Source organism: Grammomys surdaster, unplaced genomic scaffold (genome assembly GCF_004785775.1).
Source record: "Grammomys surdaster isolate TR1022 unplaced genomic scaffold, NIH_TR_1.0 63, whole genome shotgun sequence".
Classification (NCBI taxonomy): Eukaryota; Metazoa; Chordata; class Mammalia; order Rodentia; family Muridae; genus Grammomys; species Grammomys surdaster.
Genome location: NW_021604565.1, coordinates 32,217,793 through 32,242,054, shown reverse-complemented (window position 1 = coordinate 32,242,054; position 24,262 = coordinate 32,217,793). Strand labels below are relative to the sequence as shown.

The following is a 24,262-nucleotide window of genomic DNA, read 5'->3' as shown; positions in this document are numbered from 1 at the left end:
TATAATTATTAAAATTTCTAACTTTTCCCATAAGATAACTATTTAGATTTAAAGTGGCTGCAAGGATGTGTCTCTCCATCGGCTAATGCCTACTACTAAAAGAAGCTTCACAGAGAAATATTGAAAGTCATTAGATTTATAGGTAAACACATAAATATTTATATGTGCATTAGTTAATTTTTTATTGCTGTGATAAAACACCATAATTTAGGCAACTTATAAAAGAAAGTTCTCTTTGGCTATGGTTTCAGATGTTTAGAGTCAATAATAGAGGATTAAGGGAACATCTGAGTAGTCACATTTTGTTCTACAACCATGAGATAGAGAGCAATCATTGGGACTCTCATGAGTCTTTTGAAATCTCAGTTTCTACTCTTAATGATACAACAGCAAGGCCATATCTCCACATTTTCCCCTAAGAGTTCTACCAAATGGGAACCAAATACTCAACCATATGAGTCTTGAGAGTCATTCCTATTCTACCACAAAAAGGCAATTTGACACTATTGTGATTGAACAAATTAACAGTAACAGGTTCTACCATAGGGCTTATGACCTCCTTAGCCCTGGGATTCTGACCAGTATTTTCATACCAAGCATGAAATTATCCCCTTTGAAGCAGCCCTCAAATACAATGAAAAATTGTTTAGCTATGTTAAATCATATCATTCTAGAACCAGTGGACCTATCTCTTGTTAGAAATTGTTGTTTCGTGTAGGTCAAATCTGCTTCTAGACTAAGACAAGTATTTTGCATTTGTATATTTGAAGGTTGAAATTGTAGAACACAGATTAAGAAAAATTGACTACCTCCATTTGCTATAGTCACATGACCATTAAAGAATATTATTAAAAAATTAATAAAAATAAAATTATGAAATTCACAGATAAATTGATGGAGATGGAAACTCTCACACTGAGTAAGGTAACCCAGAACTAGAAAGACAAGTATTGCATACTTTTTCTCATCGTTAAGTGTTAGTTTTGAATAGTCCCATATGTGTGCTTTATTTTGAAGGCTTATATATGTAAGGAAAGTATTGAGGGGCCACAGGGAGAGTGTTTTAAGGGAGGTGAGATAGAATAGACTGCTATAAAATTTATAAGGAAGTAACAAAAATAATAAAAGTTTAATTTGGGGTTTGGGAGAATAGGGTAGAGGAGAGGACAGAACAAAGGAAGGGAGAAGTAGCACTAAAAACATTTAGAAATGTTTCATGAATATCAACTATGATAGAAATACCTTATTATATGAAAACTGAGTTGGAGTGTATAGTACATATGTTCCAATTAAGGGTGAACATTCTGCTGTTCCTTGTTTTCTGTGTGTTCACAAGTTCTGGATCTTTTTGTTGATCATCATCTATGATGAAAAGAAATGCCTGGGAGCTGGCCTGAGCACTGGCTTTCTCCAGGATGCAGCCAAGGAAGTTGAGCATGGAGGGGACAAAACTTGGTTTTGCAGAAGTAAAAGTCGCTTAGTACTAATAATATTTACTCTCCTTGATTCTTTGTTATTCTGTCACCAGCAGCCAATGGCTTCAGATGAGTTAACACCTGTTGGGATTAGGTAAGGGATTTATTGCTAGCACTTCCTTTTCTGGCCAGGCAGACAGAAAAGAACGAGAAAAGAAAAAAGTAGTCATACACACAGAACACACACACACACACACACACACACACAGAGAGAGAGAGAGAGAGAGAGAGAGAGAGAGAGAGAGAGAGAGAGAAGCATAAAATGGCTGCCACACCTTATATTTATTGCTTTTAGCTTTTATAGCTTTTAGATAAAATGCTACAAAGAAAAGACTTAAAATCCTTTATATACACATTGTGGTTGGGCTCAGCCATCTCTCTCAATCAACTGTACAAGTGTCATGCATGCTTGCTTTACTTACATATGTACATATAAAGAAACAGACATATGTGTGTTTGTATGAATGGATGTATGGATGGATGTATAGATGTATGGATATATGGAGAATAACCTACTAAGCCAACCCTTCATCTTTATTTCTTTTCTTTGGCCTTTTTATAGACAAAAGTTCTTAGAAAAAATATCTTATAGATAAAATGTTTTATAAAAGAAAAGTTACAAAAGGATGTTGATATTAAGTTCAAAGCAGTGCTTCATTCTGAAAGGTCATTATAAGTTCAAAGCAACATTTTTTTATGTGGCTTTGCCTTAAAGTACACATCCTTGAATCTGAATGTTTTTCCATGAATGCAAATTGTCTCAAGCCTACTTCTTTTTTTTTAGTATAAGTATGAAGGTTCATTATATTTCTTATTATACAGTATTTACTTACTATTATGAGGAGTAGGCACATTCTTCTTGATTATAACTTTATTACATCTTTCTAGAAAAACAACTAAAGTGATCTCTTAAAACTTTCTGAGATTATTTGAATCAAATCAGGAACTCTATAAAATCATTTATTCATCTAAACAGAATTAATTCATGAAAGTTCATCTTTATGTTGATCTGTTGGAAATCTGCTCAATTAGATAGGCTAATGCCCAGGGATTATTATAGTAATTTAATAATGACAGGAAAGGCATACCAGCTGCAAGAAGCAATCCTGAGAAAGTCTCTTTGGGACCTTGCCTTTCAGAACTTATCCATCTTAGTCCATACAAAAACGTGGTCAAGCTCCAAAAAACGCCACCTTTAGCCTTTCCTAGATCACTCCTGACAGAAAATGCTCTGACAAGAAGTTGTAGATCCACTAATCTATGCATATAATGTAAGTCATTAAGAGCCAGCTAGATACTATGTACATTTAGTAAAATAATAGTGGTAGGTTCTCTCCTAGGGTCAATTACATGTGTGACCCCAAGTTATATAGGATGTAATCATTGTCAGCTTTAAACATTAATCATAGACCACGTCTTATTACTCAACATATTTATTCTTTAGCTTTACTTAAGGCCTCTTTTCAAATATTACATATAATTACTCAAGTTATGATAATTTTATTCACTCTTTTACAGTGGGATTTAGTATGTGATTTTCAATCATTCAGATATTATGCACAAGCTACCTCTTTGACAGGGCATTTGGTGGCTGGTCCTCTGTGTGGCTTTATTTCTGACAGGTAAGTTTCAATTTTCTGACAAGGAAACATTTATAATACTGTTTTTAAAGACTATATGTTTTTATTAAAAATTACGAACATTTGAAAGAAGCTGGGTAGAGTGTATACAATATACATGATAGATATATTTCAAGGAAATAACCAACTTTGCAAGACAGAAATCAATATGATAGGTTTCCAATGAAAGTAAACTTTGAACTGGCTCATAAAAAATTAACAGTTGGTAGATGGAAAAAAGATAAGAGGACAAAAATGTCACAAAATATTTTTTAACAAATATGATTAATGAAAAATAGCATAGATTTAGCAATGGGAAACAAGGGTAAGTAGCTAAATTTGTAAGAACTGAACCTTCATTTTCTTCTTAAGTTTGGTATACTGGATAGCAAGAAACTTGTGACAATTCAAAATACTATGTGCATTTTCACATTTTAAAATTATATAGCTTGATTAAAGTATTCATTCATGAAAATTCATTTGCTTGAAGTATACAAGAAAGTTCATGACAGTAAGCAAAACTAAATAAACAAAACCAAAAACTGAGTATGATGAGTGTTCAGGGAAATTTCTAGAAAGAAAAAATATAGAGTTAGATAAGATAAAAGTTAGATATGAATAGATGTTGTTCACATCCAGATAGATAATGAGACAGATTTTAAAACAAATAGGTTAAAAATAATGCTATTTTTGAGAATAATATTTTAATAAATTATTAACTTATGTTAGTTATTAATATTTATGAGGAAGGATATAATCCAATTAGTATGTGTGGATATACATTGCAAGAAAAAAGAAAAGTTAGTATTGAAACTTAAATGGTGAGGCTAGAGAGATGGCTCAGTAGTGAGTGCTAGTTGTTCTTTCAGAGGACCTTAATTCAATCCAGATACCCCATTCTGGTCTCCATGGGTACCTGCATGCATCAACCCCCCTGACATACACACGCACACGCACAAGCACACACACACTCACACACACACTCATATACATTCGAATATGAAATTGTTTAAAAAAAGTTTAGAATGTACTCTATGTGATGTACAATTCAGAAATAGGAAATTGTGCTATATTAGACACATAAATATAGTGACTCTCTCTATAGTGACATTTATATAAATATGTGTGACTTTAATTGTTGTGTTATGACCGTACATGGATTCCAGGAAACACATATCTAAGAGTAATAAGGGTCCTCTGGGAATAAGCTAATGATGTGTATATAACCAGTTGTTAGATCTTTTACTATTTTAACTGTTACCATAGGTTTGGAAGAAAGCCATTGTTGATGTTTTGTTCCCTAGCCTATGGAATTTTGGGGACCTGCTGTGCCTTTGCCCCCAATTTCTTCTTTTACTGTGTTTTGAGATTCTTGTTATCTGCCTCCTCAAGTACTGTTTTGATAAACACTCTTACCCTTGGTAAGTTTGCCTTGGTATGTACACATGTACTATCTTACATTCTTGAAGTCATCTTTCTAAAAATGTGTTATATTATTGTGCCAGTTAGTTTTTGTCAACCTTACACAAGCTAGACTCATTTTTGAAAAAGGGAGCCTCAGTTCATGAAATGTCTCCACAGGATGGACTATAGGCAAGTATATGTAACATTTTCTTGATTAATTATCAATACTGAAGGGTTTAGCCTATTGTGAATGGCCCCATATCCCCTGAGAAAACCATGGAGAGCAAGCCAGGAAGCATTCCTCCATGGCCTTTGCCTCCAAATTCCCGCCCTTACTTTTCTTTATGATGATCTATAAGCTCTAAGATGAAAAAAAAAATCCTCCTTCCTAAGTTGCTATTGGTCATGGTGATAACATACCAGTAAAATGTAAACTAATACAGAACTCTTTTTTTCTCTTAGTTTTCGAAGAAGCATCAGTACGGTGGTACGCCATAGTCGCAGTACTCAGTGGAGTGTTCGCCAGCATTGGCCAGGCTGGGCTTGGGGTAGTAGCATATGTGCTTTCAGACTGGCACTTACTTCAGCTTACATCTGCCTTGCCCTACTTCATTTTTTTTATTTTGTTCTGGTATGTGCACTTTGATATGTCCTACCCTATTACATTCCAATAACTATAATACATGTGGATTGTGTTATGTTCACTGAGAGATAGTTTGCCATTTATTCATGTACTCTAGGCTATTTTAAGTGCAATATGCAGGGAATAAATTTACAAGTCTTAGGACAAAAATCAATAAGAGGATAATTCCTTCAGTTAATTTAAAAAAAATGAAGTGACTGGTGTCTCAAAATTTCACTCAGGTATTACTTTATTTTTCTCTTGGTTGCTAAGATCAAGTCACAGGAAAATCTACTTACATGACAGCTAAGGACAGAAAGATTTAGAAGTAGATCTTTTTTGATCCCTCTTAAAGCAAACATAAAGCAGCCTTCTTTCTGAAATCAATTCTTCTGGTATTTTTTAAAAATTTAATTAGTCTTCTTAGGAATAAAACACAAGATATCATTTTAAATAGACAATATAAAATTAGTAATATTTTGTTGTTCTTTAAAATTGTGAATTTCAATGAGAGTCACATATTGAAGTGATTTTTTTAGTTAAAGTACTACAAAATGTATTTAGATTTTGGATAATGAAGTCTTTCCTTCCTTCTTAAGAATAATTTTTTTTAGGTGTGAAAGAGTATCAAAAGGCTTAGCAACAGGGTATTAATGAACAAGTAAAAGGTTAGTTAGATCCTGGAGTGTCCTCTGTTGCTAGGAGGGACCATATTCTATAAGATTATTCTTTTCCTGAATAAAATAGAAATGTCTTTGGACTAGAATATGACCTTCCCTTCTCCTCACTGCCTTTTAAACAGTTGGATTCCAGAATCACCCCAGTGGCTCATGATCACTGGCAAAACAGAGCAAGCATGGAAGGAACTCCAGAGAATTGCCTCCATTAATGGGAAGAAAGACGTTGCACAAAATCTAACCACTGAGGTACTAGACACACATGACCATTATCTTTAAATTCCTTATTGTCATCAAATAATAAAAACCACAGTGAAATTATACATAAACATACCCAAGAACTTGAAGAATTTGAGGATAGACTCAAATTAAAACGAGTATTATTACTACCCCTTTAAAATGTCTATTTTAATTAAAATATATAATTTCCCCCTTCACTTTCCTCTTTCAATTCTTCCCATGACATCCCAATCATACTCCCTCTTGAATTCATGGATTCTTTCTTTTTTAATTGTTGTTGCTATACAGGGACACCTAAATATCTATCTATTTAGTGCTATTTATATCTATTTAGTGTTATTTACATGCATATGATTTCAAGGGTGACCACATGGTATTAGATGACCAATTAGGGGACCCTTTCCCTGGAGACGATTATTTCTCAATCTTTTGGCATTCCTTAGATGCCTATACCATTTTGTCTGGGTGGGGCCCTGTAAAAATCATGTTAGCAAATCTACTGGTGATTTTCTTGTCAAGACAGTGATATTGCCCAGGTATCAGGGGTGATGCTCCCCTATTATTTTTATGAGACACAATAGCACAACAGACTTCCCAATTCTCTGGCTCTTACTATCTTTCCTCTCCTTCCTTGATGTCTCCTGACTCTAACGTATAGGAGTTGTGAAGTATCAACTGGAGCTGGGAACTTCATGATTAATTAATTGTTTTTTTTTTTTACATTTAGATCAGTGGTGGTTTTCTGTAACAGTTTCTTTCTTTTGCAGAGCGAAGTTTGTATGTTCAGAGATGAGGATTATACTTATCTATAGGCATAAGGAAAAGTATGCAGAGTGCAGTTAGGTAATATTCTGATTTAGTAAAGTGGTGGCAGATCTTCCTCAAGGATCCTTCGCTTTGCCAGCTGTAGGTTCTCAGCTTAGTTTCCTACCTGTTGAGTGGGTCTTACATCCAATTAGAAAGCTGTTGTCTACCACCAAGATATGCATGCTATTATCACATTATATATATATATATATATAATATATATATTATATTATATATAATGTGATATCTCCTGACGCTGGCCATTGTTGGGATTCATAGGCATCACATCTGGGTTAGGACTATTGGTTATTTCCTTTCTATGGGAGACTTCCTATGCTATCACAGCTAGTCTTTAAGGAAAAGGTATTCAGGTTAGATCTAGTTCAATCCAATTTACCCGCAAAGTTCATAGTTTTCATTTTTCTTTACTCTTAAATGAGGTTATATGCTCTAAATTTTTGTTATCCATTCATCAGTTGAAGGATTATTAGATTTCTTTTTTCCCTGGCTATTATTTCCTGTTTAGCAGTACTGAACATGGATGTGTAAGTACCCCTTTGCAAATATTCCTAGTGTTTATGATTTTTCAGCATTAAGACTGTGTTGGAAGTATGAAAAGAATTGAGTAGGCTGAGGGATGTGTGCGGGTATTTCGGAAGCCTGTATTGTATGTGTCACGCTGTGCATGGTAGGAAAGAAAGTCTCACAGACTTAGTAACTTGAGTTCAAAACTAATATTGTACTTACAGTCATATTTTCTAAATGTAAAAAGTGATCGAAAAAATAACATTTGGGAATTTTCTTTTTAAAACGCACCATGGAGAAATGCTCTTGGGAAGATCCTCTCTCCCCACTCCAATTGGTTATCTAACACCAAGCGCTCAGCTCTGAGATCATATTTAGGTAACTGACAGTAAAGGACAGGGGAGGTACTTTTTGTCATGATATTGATGACTGCAAACTCACAGTTGAGAAAGAGGGACATAGAAAGGCCTACATGGCAACCCCTACTTCCAGAGTAACCCACCAGCAAAAGTAACAGCCTGGATAGAAATCCATCGAAGAGAACTCTTGATGAGAGTTCACCATAGCTGATGGCTTCTGGAAGGAGTGCCAGAGGGGAGTGACTCAGTTTCCTTTAAGAGACTGGACATTGGGAGTTTAACAATGCCCAGCCTCTTGCTCTCTTGGTCTCTTACCTCTAGCTTCTCTCTGTCCCCTCTCCCCTCCCCCTTCCCTTCCCCCTCTCTCCATGTGGTCATGGTGGGCCTCTACTTTTCTTCTCTCTCTCTCTCTCTCTCTCTCTCTCTCTCTCTCTCTCTCTCTCTCTCTCCTCTTTCTTTCTTCTCTCTTCTCTCCTCTCTTCTCTCCTCTCTCTTCTTTCTTTCTTCTCTCTTCTCCTCTCTCCCTCTCTCTCTCTCTCTCTCTCTCTCTCTCTCTCTCTCTCTCTCTCTCTCTGCCTCTACTACCCTCCTGGCTCCCCTCCTCATGCCCTGAATAAACTCTATGCTATGCTTAAAAAAAAAACAATGCCCAGGAGCAATGCAAATTGGACTCCTCTTCCTCTGCTTCTTCTTCATGAGAGTGTCGTGGTCACAAGGGTAGGGTATGGACCTGGGAGGAATAGGGAGTGTGATTGGAGTTCACGATGTAGAGTTCTCAGATAATCAATAAAAATATGAAAAGAAAAAAATCTAATTAAAAATGTTTTTAAAAGGTGAGTCTAAAAGTTAGTATTTAATGTAGAATTTTGCTGAAAAAGTTAACTTCACATAAGTTAATAGCAATACAAGATGTATAAAAATCTGCAAGGACACAATAAAAAGTAATTGTAATTTTTTTTATAGTTAATCAGATATAGGACTTGACTCATCATGAAATGTAATCGGTACAGTGGGGATTCCTAGAAAGAGTCTGACAACAGTCACTCAGTTTGAGCATCAGTTATCTAGTTATGACTGTGCCAGACTAGACTGCTTCAATAGTTTCTAATAAGAAACAATTTAGGAATTATTAGAAAGTAATTTTATAATTTCTACCATGAAACATCTTCACAACATATATAGCATATACTTATTCATTTAAACATTTAATAATTTATCTTTATTTTTTACTTATTTGCTTCAAAATTTTTAATCGCACTTATTATTCATTTTGTGTACAGGCATTGGGAGCACACACTTGCAAGAAATGTCATATGAAGATCAGAGGACAATTTATGGGAGTCAGTTCTAGACCTGACCTGTGGGTGCTGGAATTAAACTTAAGTCATGGGGCTTGGTGACAAATGCTTTCACCTTAAGCAATTTTTCCATTCCTAGTCTCCTTTTAGATGGTTGGAGTATGATCAATGCCACTCTGGTTTTACAAGCTAGTCATAGGTAGTATATGACCGCATAGACGAGTGAAATATAATTTGTAGAGAATTTGTTTCAAACTGTTGTTCAACCTAAATATGTTGCTTTGATCTTTTTCTTTTTGAAGGACTTGCGATTGAAACTTAAGGAAGATGTGGATTCAACCGGAAAGTATGTCAAAATAAAGAACATCATTACGAATCCTGTGATACTTAAAACAGTGTTTTGGAATTCCAGTATAGTGTGAGTTCTTCACCCTCCTCCTTTCACTATCATACAGTCAACTGCTTCAGGATCATGCTAAGTCCTTTGAGGAATGTCTGGGGTAAACAACTCTCAGTTCCCCTTTATTCAAGACACTAGAAGCCAAATTACAAGTATGTGTAGGGAAGGATTAAAAGCAACTCACACAGGTCTTTTTTTTTTTTTTTTTTTGAAATGGTTCATAGGATGGCTGTAATTTACAGAAACTGGAGCAATGTAAGCATAAAATTAAAAAGGCAATTTAGACCTCAGCTAAGTTTCACTAAATAATGAGAATGATAAAGCAGATTTTTAATGAAATCAAACAACTTTATTTATTCTATAAAGCAGTAAGCCTCAATGCATAACATTGAAATAAATTCTGCACAAATTTCAAGTTTTACTCAAAGTTTTTGGTCTTCTGTGATCTCCAGATGTTACAAATGAACATTTTTGCAATACATTAGGCAATTATATGAAGACAGTGGGTCAGGATCATTGCGAGGGAAAATACATTTCTACATGGCAACCACAGCTTCCTGCAGTGAATTTACTTTTAGTCCAAATTTCAGGAAAAGAAAAATGACCTCAGGATAAGTTATTTGATTTTCCTAAATACATACTTTTTGCGTGATATATTCTTGCACTGTATCAAGAGTTGTAAGATACAGATTTTGATCCCATGAATTTTTATAATAGAAAGTGATCACTAAAGACAGCTTCATACTCCATGCCCAGAATTTGACACACATCAAATGTAGAATCTATTAGAGAAGTAAACTAAGTTAAGAATGTTTTAAATATAAACTTTGCTCAGTTTATTGAGAATTTCTGTAATCATCTTATTTTTATATTTTTTTCCTTCAGTAGGTTCTGTAAAATTATAAAACAAAATTTTATCCCATATTTGAAATACTTTAGTTGTATCTTTAAAGGAAATGATAATTCAAAGTGCACACACACACACACACACACACACACACACATGCACACACACTATAATAAAATGTTTTGTTTTCTGAGTTGGTTGAATGCCTCTGTGTGTTCTCTCCCAGTTTTGCAGAATTTTTCAGCATTTTTGGCCTCTTGTTGGATATTCAAGTGTTGGGAAAGAACATATTCCTGACCCAGATTCTCCTAGGAGTGATAGACATACCCAGTAAATCACTCACATATTTTACAATAAGAAATGCAAGACGTCTTCCTTTAATTACTTTTTTGCTCGTTGCACTTGGAAGTTGTATTACCATCACCGTATTTCTGTCTGAAGGTGAGATTTTTCTCAGTACTCAGAATCTTACCATTAATGTATATCTATGCACACTTGGATTTTCAAATGGAAAACTGTAAGTCGTACTCTACTGCCTAAAAGAACACCAGACCCTATTTATTTAAATATTTATTTTATTTTTAATTATACATGTGTGTGAATGTGTGTGCATGCTATTTGCAAATGTATAAGTATGTGAATATGGGTGCCCTAGGTGTTCAATCACTTAGAAATGGAATTATAGGAAGTTGGGCATCACCTGCCTGATGAGGGTTCTGGGAAAGCGTTCTGGTCTTCTGCAAGAGCAGTAGGTTCTCCTAGCTGCTGAGCTTCTCTTCCCAGCTCCTTATTTATTTATTTATTTATTTATTTATTTATTTATTTATAAAGAACTTCCATATTTGAAATTTTTTTCTCTCTCTCTCCTTCTCTCTCTTCTCTCCCTCTCTCCCCTCTCTCTCTTTTTCTCTCTCTGAAAACAGTAGAAGGAATAGAATCATTAAAAGTGACATTTCCATAAGGCAAAAAAAAGTTAAATTTGTTTAGGTTTCTCCTATGAGATTGATTTTTAGATAAACTTCAGGATTAAAAAATGAGCATAGAAAAAGTTACTTGATTTTCTAAATGAATATGGGTTGTGTGGTGAACTCTTACACTAGGTTAAGAGTAGGAAGAGGGAGACGGGTCTCATAAACTTACGTATGGAAAATGATGTGCTGAGAGAGTACTTGTGGAGGTCAAATAACAACTTGCAAGAGTTGGTTCTCTCCTATGGCTTGGGCTGCAGGGACCAAAATCATGTCTTAGGACTTTTTTGCACCTTTGCCAGCTTAGCTATGTCATGAAGCTTGCACTCCATTTTTAAGTCTGGACATTTTAAAGGCTGTGAATTTCCTAGTAAAGAGAACTATAATTCTATGGCTTCCTGTAAACTTGGAATCTCTAAATCAGATTCTAATAGGAACTAATTATGTATCATCAATGAAAAAAATCGTCATCTCTGGGAGGCCTATATCAACAATATTATTTGGCAAGAAGACATCATGTGGAAATGACAATAGCTACACACAAGTAGTTTGAAAAATCTCTGGTGTCATTCAGTGTTGAACTTCTAAAGCCAAATAGGAATTATTTGGTGCAGAAACACACACACAAAAGATGCATGGAAGTGGAAGCAGGGCATATGGTTTGGAAAATTAGTGTCACTGTGTTAGTTACCTGTAAATAACTATAAGGTAAATGATAAGGAGGAAGTTGATTACAGAGTATTTAATTATTATGATCTAGTAAGTATTCAATTGACGTTCATTTTTATTCTATATTTATTTATATTTCAGATGTTATCCCCTTTCCCCATTTCCCTCCTCCCCGATGAATTCCCTATCCTATCCCTTCGCCTTTTTTGCTTTTATACCGTTTACATTACTTGCAAGTATTAAGGGCAGTTCTAGGATGAGGAACTAACAATACAATAGACGTATATAGTAAAGGAACAAGCAAGACAATAAAGATAATAAACCCAGAAGGAAAGACATGATTTGAATGACTTGTTTTCAGAACATTTATTTAAATAATATATGGCTGAAATCATGGAATATGACTAATCTACATTGGAGACAGATAGGATCAAACAAGGAAAGTTTACTTAGAAAGAGAAAAGAAAAAGGTGTTTGATGTCTATTAGCTACTTTCTTGTAGTTGTCCCTAGTCCCTGACAGGAAATAATTTAAGGGAAGAGGCCTATTTTCACTGATGGCTTGAGGGGAGATAATCGCCTTCATGATTGAAAGGTATGATGGCCAGAGGGTCCATGAAAGTGTTAATGTGTGACTAGGACTCTCTGTCTAACATCTTGGTGTAATGAGAGACCCAGAGAGGAACGGAAGCAAGACTGGGCTGTTAACCTCAAGTCTGTGGACTGTATCTTGGGTATTCTGTACTTTTTGGCTAATAACCAAATATTAGAGAGTACATACCATGCATGTCTTTTTGGGTCTGAGTTACTTCCCTCAGGATGATATTTTCTAGTTCCATCCATTTCCCTGAAAAACTCATGTTGTCCTCATTCTTAATAGCTGAGTAGTATTGAATTGTGTAAATGAACCACATTTTCTGTATCCATTCTTCTATCGTGGGACATCTGGGTTGCTTCCAGCTTCTAGCTATCACAAATAAAGCCAGTATGAACATAGAGAAACATATGCCCCTGTGGCATGGTGGGGCATCTTTTGGGTATATTCCCAAGAGTTGTATTGCTGGGTCTTCATGTAGATCTATTTCCAATTTTCTGAGGAACCTCCAGATTGATTTCCAGAGTGGTTGAACCAGTTTGCAATCTCACCAGCAATGGAGGAGTGTTCCTTTTTCTCCACATTCTTGCCAATATGTGTTGTCACCTGAGGTTTTGATCTTAGCCATTCTGATTAGTATAAGGTGGAATCTCAGGGTCATTTTGATTTGCATTTCTCTTATCATTAAGGCCTTTGAACATTTCTTTGCTTCTCAGCCATTCAAGACTCCTCTGTTGTGAATTCTCGGTTTAATTCTATACCCTATTTTTTGATTGGGTTGTTTGGTTTTTTGGTGGTTAGTTTCTTGTGTTCTTTATATATTTTGGATGCTGGGTTAGTGAAGATTTTTTCTCAATCTGTAGTTCTCCGATTTGTCTTATTGACTATGTCCTTTGCCTTACAGAAGCTTTCCAGTTTCATGAGATCCCATTTATAAATTCTTGATCTTAGAATGTAAGCCATCGGAGTTCTGTTAAGGAAATCTCCACTTGTGCCAATGAGTTCAAGCCTCTTTTCCAGTTTCTCTTCTGTTAGATTCAGCGTATCTGGTTTTATGCTTAGGTTCTTGATCCACTTGGACTTGAGCTTTGTGCAAGGTGACAAATATGGGTCTATTTTCATTTTTCTACATACAGCCAGCCAGTTAGACCAGCAACTTTTATTGAAGATGCTTTGTTTTGTCCATTGTAAATTTTTGGCATCTTTGTCAAAGATCAAGTATCCATAAATGTGTGGTTTTATTTCTGGGTTCAGTTCTATTCCATTGATCAATATGTCTGTCTCTATACCAATAACATGCAGTTTTTTATCACTTTTGCTCTGTAGTACAGCTTGAGATCAGTGATGGTGATTCCTCCAGCCATTCTCTTATTATTAAGACTTATTTTCACTATTCTGGATTTTTTGTCTTTCCAGATGAATTTGAGAATTGCTCCTTCCATATCTTTGAAGAATTGTGTTGGGATTTTCATGGGGATTGCATTGAATCTGTAGATTGCCTTTGATAGAATGGCCATTTTTCCTATGTTAATTCTGCCAATCCATGACCATTTTCTGAGATCTCTTCGACTTCTTTCTTGAGGGACTTGAAGTTATTGTCATACAGATCTTTCACTGCAAGATAAGTCTGAAGTTCTCTTATTTGGTCGGCCCTTGTGTGGTTTAGTTATCAGAGTACTTGTGGCTTCATAGAATGAATTAGGTAGTGTTCCTTCCATTTCTAGTTTATGGAATAGTTTGAAGGATTTTGGTATTAGGTCTACCTTGAAGGTTTGGTAGAATTCTGCACTAAATCCATCTGGCCCTGAGCATATTTTGGTCACTAGGTTTTTAATGACTTCTTCTATTTCCTTATGGGATATGGACCTGTTTAGATAGTTTACCTGCTCTTGATTTAACTTTGGTACATGGTATCTGTCTAGAAAACCATCCATATCTTCTAGATTTTCCAGTTTTGTTGAATATAGTCTTTTGTAGTAGGATCTGATGATTTTTTTTTTTTTTAGTTTCTTCATTTCTGTTGGTATGTCTCCCTTTTCATTTGTGATTTTGTTAATTTAAATATTGCCCCTGGGCCCTTTAGTTAGTTTGGCTACAGGTTTATCTATCTTGTTGATTCTCTTAAAAAGCCAGCTTTTGGTTTTGTCAATTCTTTGTATTGTTGTCTTTGTTTCTATTTGGTTGATTTCAGCCCTGAGTTTGACTATTTCCTGCCCTCTACTCCTCTTGGGTGTGTTTGCTTCTTTTTATTCTAGAGCTCTCAGGTGTGTTGTCAAGCTGCTAGTGTAAGATCTCTCCAGTTTCTTTATCAGGGCACTTAGTGCTATGAATTTTCCTCCTAACACTGCTTTCATTGTGTCCCATAAGTTTGGGTATGATGTGTCAACATTTTCATTAAATTCTAAGAAGTCTTTAATTTCTTTCTTATATTTCTTCTTTGACCAAGTTCTCATTGAGTAGAGAGTGGCGAGGTTTCCAAGTGTATTTGAGCTTTCTATTATTTTTACTGTTATTGAAGACCAGCCTTAGGCCATGATGATCTGATAGGGTGCATGGGGTTATTTCAATCTCCTTGTATCAGTTGAGGGTTGTTTTGTGACCAATTATATGGTCAATTTTGGAGAAGGTACCATGAGGTGCTGAGAAGAGATATATTATTTTGTTTTAGGGTGAAATCTTCTGTAGATATCTGTTAAATCCATTTGGTTCATAATCTCTATTAATTTCACTGTGTCTCTGCTTAGTTTCTGTTTCAATGACCTGTCCATTGGTGAAAGTTGGGTGTTGAAGTCTTCCACTATTATTGTGTGGAGTTCAATGTATGTTTTGAGCTTTAGTAAAGTTGCTTTTATGAATGTGAGTTCCCTTTCATTTGGGGGCATAGATGCTCAGAAATGAGACTTTCTCTTGGTGGATTTTCCCTTTGATGAATATGAAATGTCCTTCCTCATCATGTTTGATAACTTTTGGTTAAAGGTCTGTTTTATTGGTTATTAGGATGGCAACTCCAGCTTGTTTTTTGGGACCATTTGCTTGGAAGACCTTTTTCCATCCTTTTACTCTGAGATAGTTTCTGTCTTTGTTATTGAGGTGTGTTTCTTGTATGCAGCAAAATGCTGAATCTTGTTTGAATTTCCAGTCTGTTAGCTTATGTCTTTTAATAGGAGAGTTGAGTCCATTAATATTAAGAGATATTAAAAACATGACTGTTGGTTCCTGTTATATTTGTTTTTGTACATGGGTTTATGTGCTTGTGGTTCTCTCCTTTTGGCTTTGTTGTAAGATGCATAATATCTTGTATTTTCTTTTGTGTAGGTAGCTTCCTTGTGTTGGAGTTTTCCATCTAGGATCCTCTGTAGGGTTGAATTGGTAGATAGATACTGCTTGAATTTGTGTTTTGTCCTGGGATATTTTGGTTTCTTCATCTATGCTGATTGAAAGTTTTGTTGGGTATAGTAGCCTGGGCTGGCATTTGTGTTCTCTTAGAGTCTTCATGACCTCTAACCAGACTCTTCTGGCTTTCATAATCTCTGTTGAGAAGTCTGGTGTTATTCTGATAGGTCTACCTTTGTATGTTACTTTGCCCTTGCAACTTTTAATATTCTTTCTCTGTTCTGTGTGTTTAGTGTTTTGATTATTATGTGATGAGAGGATTTTCTTTTCTGGTCCCATTTATTTGGTGTTCTATAGGCTTCTTGCACCTTTCCTGCGATATTTTTCTTTAGGTTGGAAAAGTTTTCCTCTATGATTTTGTTGAAGACATTTTCAGGTCCTTTGACCTGGGTGTCTTTGTTCTCCTCTACTCCGATTGTTCTTAGATTTGGTCTTTTCATTGTGTCCTGAATTTCCTAGATGCTTTGGGTTAGGAGTTTTTAATGTCCTGACTTTTCTTTGACAATTGTGTCAATCTCTTCTACAGTATCTTTTACACCTGATATTCTCTCTTCTATCTCTTGTATTCTGTTAGTGATACTGACATTTTCAATTCCTGACCTGTTTCCTAGGTTTTCCATTTGCAGGTTTGCCTCCATTTGTGTTTTCTTTATTGTTTCTGCTTCAATTTTTAGGTCTTGAACTGTTTTATTCAATTCCTTCACCTGTTTAATTGTGTTTTCCTGTATTTCTTTAGGGGATTTATTTGTTTCCTCTTTAAGAACTTCTACCAGTTTACCTGTGTTTTCCTGTATTCTTTCAGTGAGTTATTTATATCCTCACTAAAGGAAGCTATTATCTTCATGAGATAGGATTTTAGGTCAGCTTCCTGATTTTCAGATGTGTTGGTGTATTCATGACTTGGTGTGGTGGATGGGAGAACTGGGTTCTGATGATGCCCACGTATATTGACTTATGTTGCTCATGGTCTTGCACTTGCCTCTTGCCATCTCACTATCCCTGGTGTTTGCTGGTGTGGGTGACTCTATCTGGAGTCTGATTCTTTTGTTCCTAGGTTGCTTCAGGTCTCCTCTTAGTCCTGTGGCCCTGGCTGTAGCAGATCACGTTTGGGCCTTCCAACTGGGGTCTCTTCAGAAGGGCAGAGAGGCTGCTGATCTGTTGCCTTGGCTACAGTAGATCTCCTGGGAGGCCTTCAGACTATTGGGTCTTCAGATGAACAGTCAAGCTGTGGTCCTGTGTGAAGATGTTTTCCAGGATGGCCTACGGACTGTGGTTTCTATTTCCCTGTGTGCAGCAGAACTCAAGGGAGGTTTTCAGTCTGTTGTGTCAGTTGCCCTTCATTCCACAGCGCTCCCAGAAGGTCTTCAGACTGTGGTGTCTGTTGCCTAGTTGCCCTGTGTACTGAGGAGATACTGGGATACCTTCAAGCAGTGGTGTCTTCAGGTTAGAAGACAAGCTTGAGATCAGTTTCTTAGCTGCCCTGTATGTAACAGATCTCCTGGGATGCCTTCAAGCTCCGGTATCAATTGTCCTGTGTGTGGCAGATCTTCTGGGATGTCAGTTTCCCAACTGCTTTGAGTACAGTAGATTTTCTGGGATGACTCAGACTATGGAAACGTTAGGGGAACAGACTAACTAGCAGTCAACTGCTCTGAGAGCAGCGGATCTTCTGGAATGGCTCAGGATAAGGTGTCTTCTTGGGAAGCAGATTAGCTAGCAGTCTGCCCCAGAAGAAAGGTCAGTGAAGAAGGGGAGGGGTATTTGGTGGGTAGGAGTTTTGGGGGTTGATGGGTCCTGAGTCCAATGGGCTCCCAGTAGGAGCTGTGGGACTTCAGGAGGGTTCCTACCAAATGCTCTAAGTGCAGTGGATCTTCTGAAGTGGCTCAGGATATGGTGTCTTCAGGGGAGCAGATGAGCTAGCAGTCTGCCCCAGCAGAAGGGACCTGGTGGAAGAGTCTATTTTCATTTCTGCTGACATCCTCTGCTTATTTTTCACTCAAGCCATTTGAATTCTTCTTGTGCTGTTTTAGAAATTCTTTAATAATGTGGAATGTAACAGCCTGTAAAGTACATGTTTGTAACAATTCAATAGATTCCATTTTATGCTGTTGAATTTCATGTATCTTGTTACATCTCTTTAAGGAAACTTTCCTATATCATTATTGGATGTGATCTTGGCAGGAGTTTTTCATTTATGACTTTAGTTAGATTGAGATTAGTTCATTTTATGCATAATATTTCATTTGTTTAAGCAATAAAGAGATTTTTGTTAATTTGCTTGTTTTGTTATAATCTGGTTCCATTTTTTTCTTTTTTTAAGGTTCCTATTTTGTTTCTAATGATAAAGTGCAGGAAAGGAATGGATTTTGGTGGGTGGGGAGGTAGAGAGGATCTATGAAGAGTTACCTGAGCGGAAACCATAATCAGAATATGTATTTTCAATAAAAAAGTAGTGCTTGATTCCAGATAATGGCTTAATAGTTAATATGTTAGAAAACATTTGTAAATGTTTTGAATTAGAGATCAATCAATATTGATAGAATAAGCATTTTTCTCCCTTTAACATTGTTACAGAGATGTATGTCATGCGTCTTATTATTTTCATCTTGGGAAAAGGATTTTTTGCAGCTTTCACTTCTATAAGCACAGCCTACAGCAATGAACTAACACCAGTAGCAATCAGGTAAGAAAAGAAACTGCAATGATTCATTCTGAATACTGCTGGAGCATTTTAGAAAATTTAAATGAGTAAAATGGATATAATTTTGCAAGGTATTTCCAGCATTCAGCCTACTTTAAAGGAAAATTTATGGAGTGTTGAGATGTATATTCTGTCTCTGTTGGATGGAATAGTCTCTAGATTTGTTAGGTAGGCCTATTTGATTTATGTAGAGCTTTGCTCTAAAGTGCATACTGACTCATAGTATGGATAATCTGTGTCTTGTTTGGATTACTATTGCTGTGATGAAACATCAGCAATAGTAATAGCAGTTGAAAGCAACTTGGAGAGGAAAAGTTTTATTCATCTCATTCTTCCACATCATAGTTTCATCATCAAATGAAATCATGACAGGAACTCCACCAAGGCAGAAACCTGGAGGCAGCAGCTGATACAGTGGCCATGAAGGAATGCTTACTGGCTTGCTCCATATGGCCTTCTCAGCCTGCTTTCTAATAGAAACCAGTACCACCAGCCCAGGAAAGACATCATCCAATGGGCTAGGTTTTCCCCATCAATCGTTAATTTTAAAAATGCCTTAGAGACCTATCTACAACCAGATATTATGGAGATATTTTCTTAAATGAAGTTCCCTCCTCTTCAGTTACTTTACCTTGGGTCAAGGTGACACAAAACTAAGCAGTATAACCTATCTAAAGGTGAGTGAGTTTGATGTGATGTGATAAGTATATGCATGTGTGTGTATGTGTGTGTGTGTTTAGGTGTGTAAGTCATAAAAGTAGAAAAAAGAAGATAAAATACAAGAAAAGAGGAGGGAAAGAAAAGGGGAATGTGATGAAATGCATATGATGAGAAAACAGAAGGCAGGACATCTGTGGGAGAAGGACCTGTGAGGAAGCGGAGACTGAGGAGAGAGTAATGAATAACAACTATATATAATTACCTATGTATGAAAGCATCTTAGCTAAACCCATCATCTCATAAGATAACTTAAAAGATAAGATAAACAGAAAGTGTCCTTTCCACAATGTTCAGAGACAAATGGTTAACATTTAGACAGTAGTTGAAAGAACAATTTAGGAGGTAAAACTATTCTATAGTATTTTCCCATCTTTCTCTACATCATCACATTTTGAAAACTCTGGTTACATACAAAAATTTCAGTACACAGACTATTATTGTCTTTTTACTCTATCTTGTCAGGCTTAAAACAATATCCTAGTCCTAGCCTATTAATTTGCATCTTTGATGGCTCAAAGACCACTTGTATGCAAACTTTGAAAAGGCGCTTTCCTGAAGATGTTTTCATGTACAAAAATGAAATGTTACATATTAAGGAATGAATGGCACAGAGCACCTGTACTGCCGCCCTAATCATTCATATGTGTTCAAGGACATTAGAATTTCAGATGTTCAAATCTGGGCCTTTTCCTGGCAAAACTGAGCCCTCGTGTTGCTTGCCAAACATAATACTCACCCCTGTATTCCTTATGGGTGGATTTTCCATTACCAATGGAAGAACGTTCTAAGTTTTCTATCTTCAATAGAAAATCTCGAAACATTTTGACAATCTAAACCATTTCATGTATAATGAGGAATATCAGACAACTTGTTTTGAAAGTTACTGAATATCTTTCTTGTTGGTTTGTTGTTTACATTTCTTTGTGGTAGATAATATGCCTTACTTCTTTTCCTCCTTGTTCTTGTCATCCTCCTCATCATTTTCCTCCTCCTTCTTCTCTTCATCTTCCCCCTTTTTTAAAAAATAGATTATTCTCTCACATAATATATCCTGATTATGAATTGCTCTCCCTCTACTTCTCCCATTTCTCTTTACATACCTTCCCCAATGGATCCACTTTCTCTTTCTGTCTCTCATGAGGAAAGAATGGATTTTTAAGAGATAATAAGAAAATATAATAAAAGAAAACATTATTAGGTAAAAAAAACCCAAATCTATCAAATCAAAGTAAGACAAAACTTACACACAAAAGGAAATGATCCCAAGAGAAGGCATAAGAATCAGACACCCACTTTTTCAGGAATCACATAAAAACACTGACCTGGAAGCCACAATATATACCTAGAGGACCTGTGCAGGCTCTGTGCTTGCACCATCAGTCTCTGAGTTCATCTAAGCTTTGCTCATGTTGATTCGGAGAGCTTTGTTTTCTTGATGTCTATCATACCCATTGACTCTAATATTCATTCAGTTTCCTCTTTAGTATTGTTCCCTGAGCTCCGAGAGGAGGGATTTGATGAAGGCATTCCATTTAGGACTGAATAATCCAAGGTCTCTCTTTCTCTCTCTGTGTATGTAATGTCTGGCTGTGTGTCTCTCTTTTTGTGAAAGTCCTCTGATTATGACTGAAGAAGACTCTGATCTATGAGTGTAGCAGAATATCATTAGGAGTCACTTTTATCACTTTTTTTTAAGACCAAGAGTATTTAATTTTTACCCTAGGTTTCTGGGCTATGTAGTCTCTGTTTCTTGGTATCCCACAGGTATACCATTTCCTGGAGTTGGTCTTACATCAAATAAGGCTTTGTTTGTTTACACCCACAAGCTTTGTGCACCATTTCCTTAACATGTTTTTCAGGCAGGATACCACTGTGGATCAAAGGTTTTATGACTGGGTTGGTGTTTCTATTTCTCTTTGGTAGTGTGCAGAGTACCTTTCTATACCAGAGGTTAGGAAGTAGGAGTGAAGGCTTTATGTAGGCAGCAGCACAACCTCTCTGTGTTCAATGAGTTATCTGTATGGGGTCTTGCTGTCAGTTTGTAGAGAGTAACCTAGTGTCTTGGCAAGAGTCTGGATTGTTTGAATATCTCATGTGACCCTTTTTCAACTGAATTAGATGTAAACCAGTTTTCCTACAAATGCTGCATTATTTTAATTAATCAGTCAAAATATTTCCTATTAATCCTATCAAATACTCTTCATTATCAATGGACATTTCTTGATTTTAAACTACCAAAATAACAAGACATCTTCTTAACAAGTATATTTTTATATATCTGTCAGGGATTCCATGTCCTTAAATCAAAAGACATATGATTTTGTTTGTCTACAGAGGAGTTAATCTATTTTTTGGTAGAAACAGCACATCTAGCAGCAAGACATGATTGTTAGATGACCTTGAATTTACTGATAAAACCTAACTTTTTAAAAAGATATTTTGTTGAGTCATGTATAGAGAGGCATCATATTTTGTGTGTACAGGCTGTTAGCTTATTGGATAAATATGCATCCTTAAGGCCTTCCTGCCATAATAGCCATCTAAATAGTTCAGGTACTTCATTTATTCATTACTGTCCATTGATTCTTCCTTCTTTTTAAAATCACAATGTTATCATTATTTGTGGAAAATAATATTAACATAATTAATTAACTGAAATTAGTTAACTGAAATTAACCATAATTCACTGAAAATGAACTTTCTTAGCCAATTTTGTCATCAATACACAATTTGTATGTGTAGGCTCTATTATTTATATTACATCTGCAAAAATTTACCATTTATAATTGGAATATAATTCCCTGAAGCTATTTCCTTCCCAGTACCCACTTTACATTCCAAATAAACCAATGTTTTTCTGAGGGCTTCTTTAATTTATTTAGTAATTAATTTTAAAATTTATAATTTAATGTCCATATAAGTATGACCACTTGGGAAAAAAAGATTGATTTTTGTAGAGGACAAATGAGAAAACACATGTGAAATGGCAATTTCACGTAATTGTTTAGATAAATCTTAATATTAGTTAGATTCAAATTGTCAAGTTATATATTTTACTCTTTAGATTTTAGTTTTTGCAAAATTTATTTTCTAAAGTTCTATAAAAGTGCTATCAGCCAAGTAGTGAATCTGTAGCTTTTAAGCCATTTTTGCTAAAATTTTCAATGACAGTCCATGTACCAGGGTAGAACTTAACATGAAAAGGAAAAGAAAGAAAAAAATAAAGTCAATTCATTAAATTTAAAATGAATATATATTTGGTTTTTTTGGCGTATATAAAGCAGTAAGTAAATAAATATTGATTACTACATACTAAAATAATATTTGTGCTTATTTTGAATTTAAATTTAATTTATCTTGTTTTATCAAGTAATCCTAATATTGTACTCCACGAACATTGATACAATATCTATTTTGTCCATTTTACATATGAGAAAGATAAAGATCATAATAGAGTGTATACTCCATTGACAACAAAAACTATAGTTTAACATCTTACAGTATGTTCAAGAAATGCAAAAAAAATCCATGTTTGAAAATCATGCTTATTATGAGACTCTAGAAGGAATTGGGATATATATTAATAGTATTGAATGTCAGAAAATGAATATAGATTGTGGGTGATGTCAGATATCTGTACTAAAAATGGTGCAATTAAAATCAGATTCAGGTTTTGCATCTCTGGTCTCTTTTTCAAGGTCTACTCTAAATGGTATTTTTTTGGTTGTTGCTCGATTAGCAGTAGTCCTGTCTGCACTAACACTTGTTACTAGAAAATATTTTTTACATCTTCCAATGATTCTCTGTGGAGTCCTACCCATAGTGGCGACAATCAGCGTCTATTTTCTGCCAGAAACCTTTAATCTTCCACTTGTTGACACTATCAAGGATATGGAGAAAAGGTGAGATTTTATGTAGGGGAAGAGGATGGAAGGGAACTGTGATTGATACGTAAATTGAACAAAAAATAAATTATGGAAAAAAAAAGATTATGTAGGGAAGTCTGAATGAACATTTAAGAAAGATGTGTAGTGCTTTGTGCAGTACAAATAAACTTTATTTGTATATTTTAATACCTCGGTTGTACTTCTATGTCCATTCATCTGATGCTTTTAATTTGTTTTTGATCCCAGGGACAGACTGATGAACAAAAACATCAGTAAAAAAGAAGGACAAGACTTCTTGGAAACTACAGAGTGCTAAAGAAGCCAAGGGTCACAGGGTTTCATCCATATAAACTCTCTTCATTCTGTTCTGTATCCTAGAGACTTTACCTATTGATTGGCATTCACAGATTTACTTATTAAATGAACTGATTGCAAAAGCAAACCTATCAGCAAATACATAATATGGATGCAAATCCTAAGGCTTTATCAAATACTGGAGTACAGGTTCCTTTCATGAAATATTTAAAGCAAATCTGTGCAATAAATACTTTGTATAATATTAAATGGAACAGATTCTTTTAAAAATTAAACATTGAGAACAAACTCTCTAAACAGACAAAGAAACAAACAAACAGAAGAACAAAAAGAAAAACCACAATTGAGTCTCATTTTTTGTTTGTCCTGAAATATACATATTTTGATTTGAAAATCTCGATGAGAATAAGCATTGGAAACTTAGAGACTGTGTTGAGCAACATTCTAATCATTTAGAGGATAAATACACTACTGTCATTTTTAAGTATATGGTAATGCTAATTGTTTTCTTTTTCACTGTAGCAATTTATAACCAATTCCTATTTCTGAAAGGTTTTTTTTTGTAGTAAGAATAGTGCTATCTTCTCCCTGAAAATGATGTGCATTTGGAGAGAGAACACATTATGCATTTGTTAGTATGCTCATAGCTATTCAAGGAGAGACTTCTTACTAAATTCATACTCTATTTTTATTCTGAATATATATATATATATATGCATGTGCACATATATTTCATTGTGTG

General features: G+C 35.3%; 1 protein-coding gene across 2 annotated transcripts in view; it reads left to right on the top strand.

Annotated features, from left to right (window-relative positions):
* The window catches only part of LOC114621387 (solute carrier family 22 member 22-like), a 197,813-nt gene extending 174,060 nt beyond the window's left edge, over positions 1–23,753 (top strand). The window contains exons 5-13 of one of the 2 annotated variants that reach the window (XM_028767657.1): positions 2,994–3,097; positions 4,361–4,515; positions 4,961–5,129; positions 5,923–6,046; positions 9,329–9,444; positions 10,500–10,714; positions 18,472–18,580; positions 23,017–23,220; positions 23,452–23,753. In XM_028767657.1, the coding sequence (XP_028623490.1) occupies positions 2,994–3,097; positions 4,361–4,515; positions 4,961–5,129; positions 5,923–6,046; positions 9,329–9,444; positions 10,500–10,714; positions 18,472–18,580; positions 23,017–23,220; positions 23,452–23,521 (1,266 nt within the window). In that variant the 3' untranslated portion in view covers positions 23,522–23,753. The remainder of the gene's footprint in view (positions 1–2,993; positions 3,098–4,360; positions 4,516–4,960; positions 5,130–5,922; positions 6,047–9,328; positions 9,445–10,499; positions 10,715–18,471; positions 18,581–23,016; positions 23,221–23,451) is intronic. The other variant, XM_028767647.1, reaches the window with a different exon arrangement.
* The last annotated feature ends 509 nt before the right edge of the window (positions 23,754–24,262 follow it).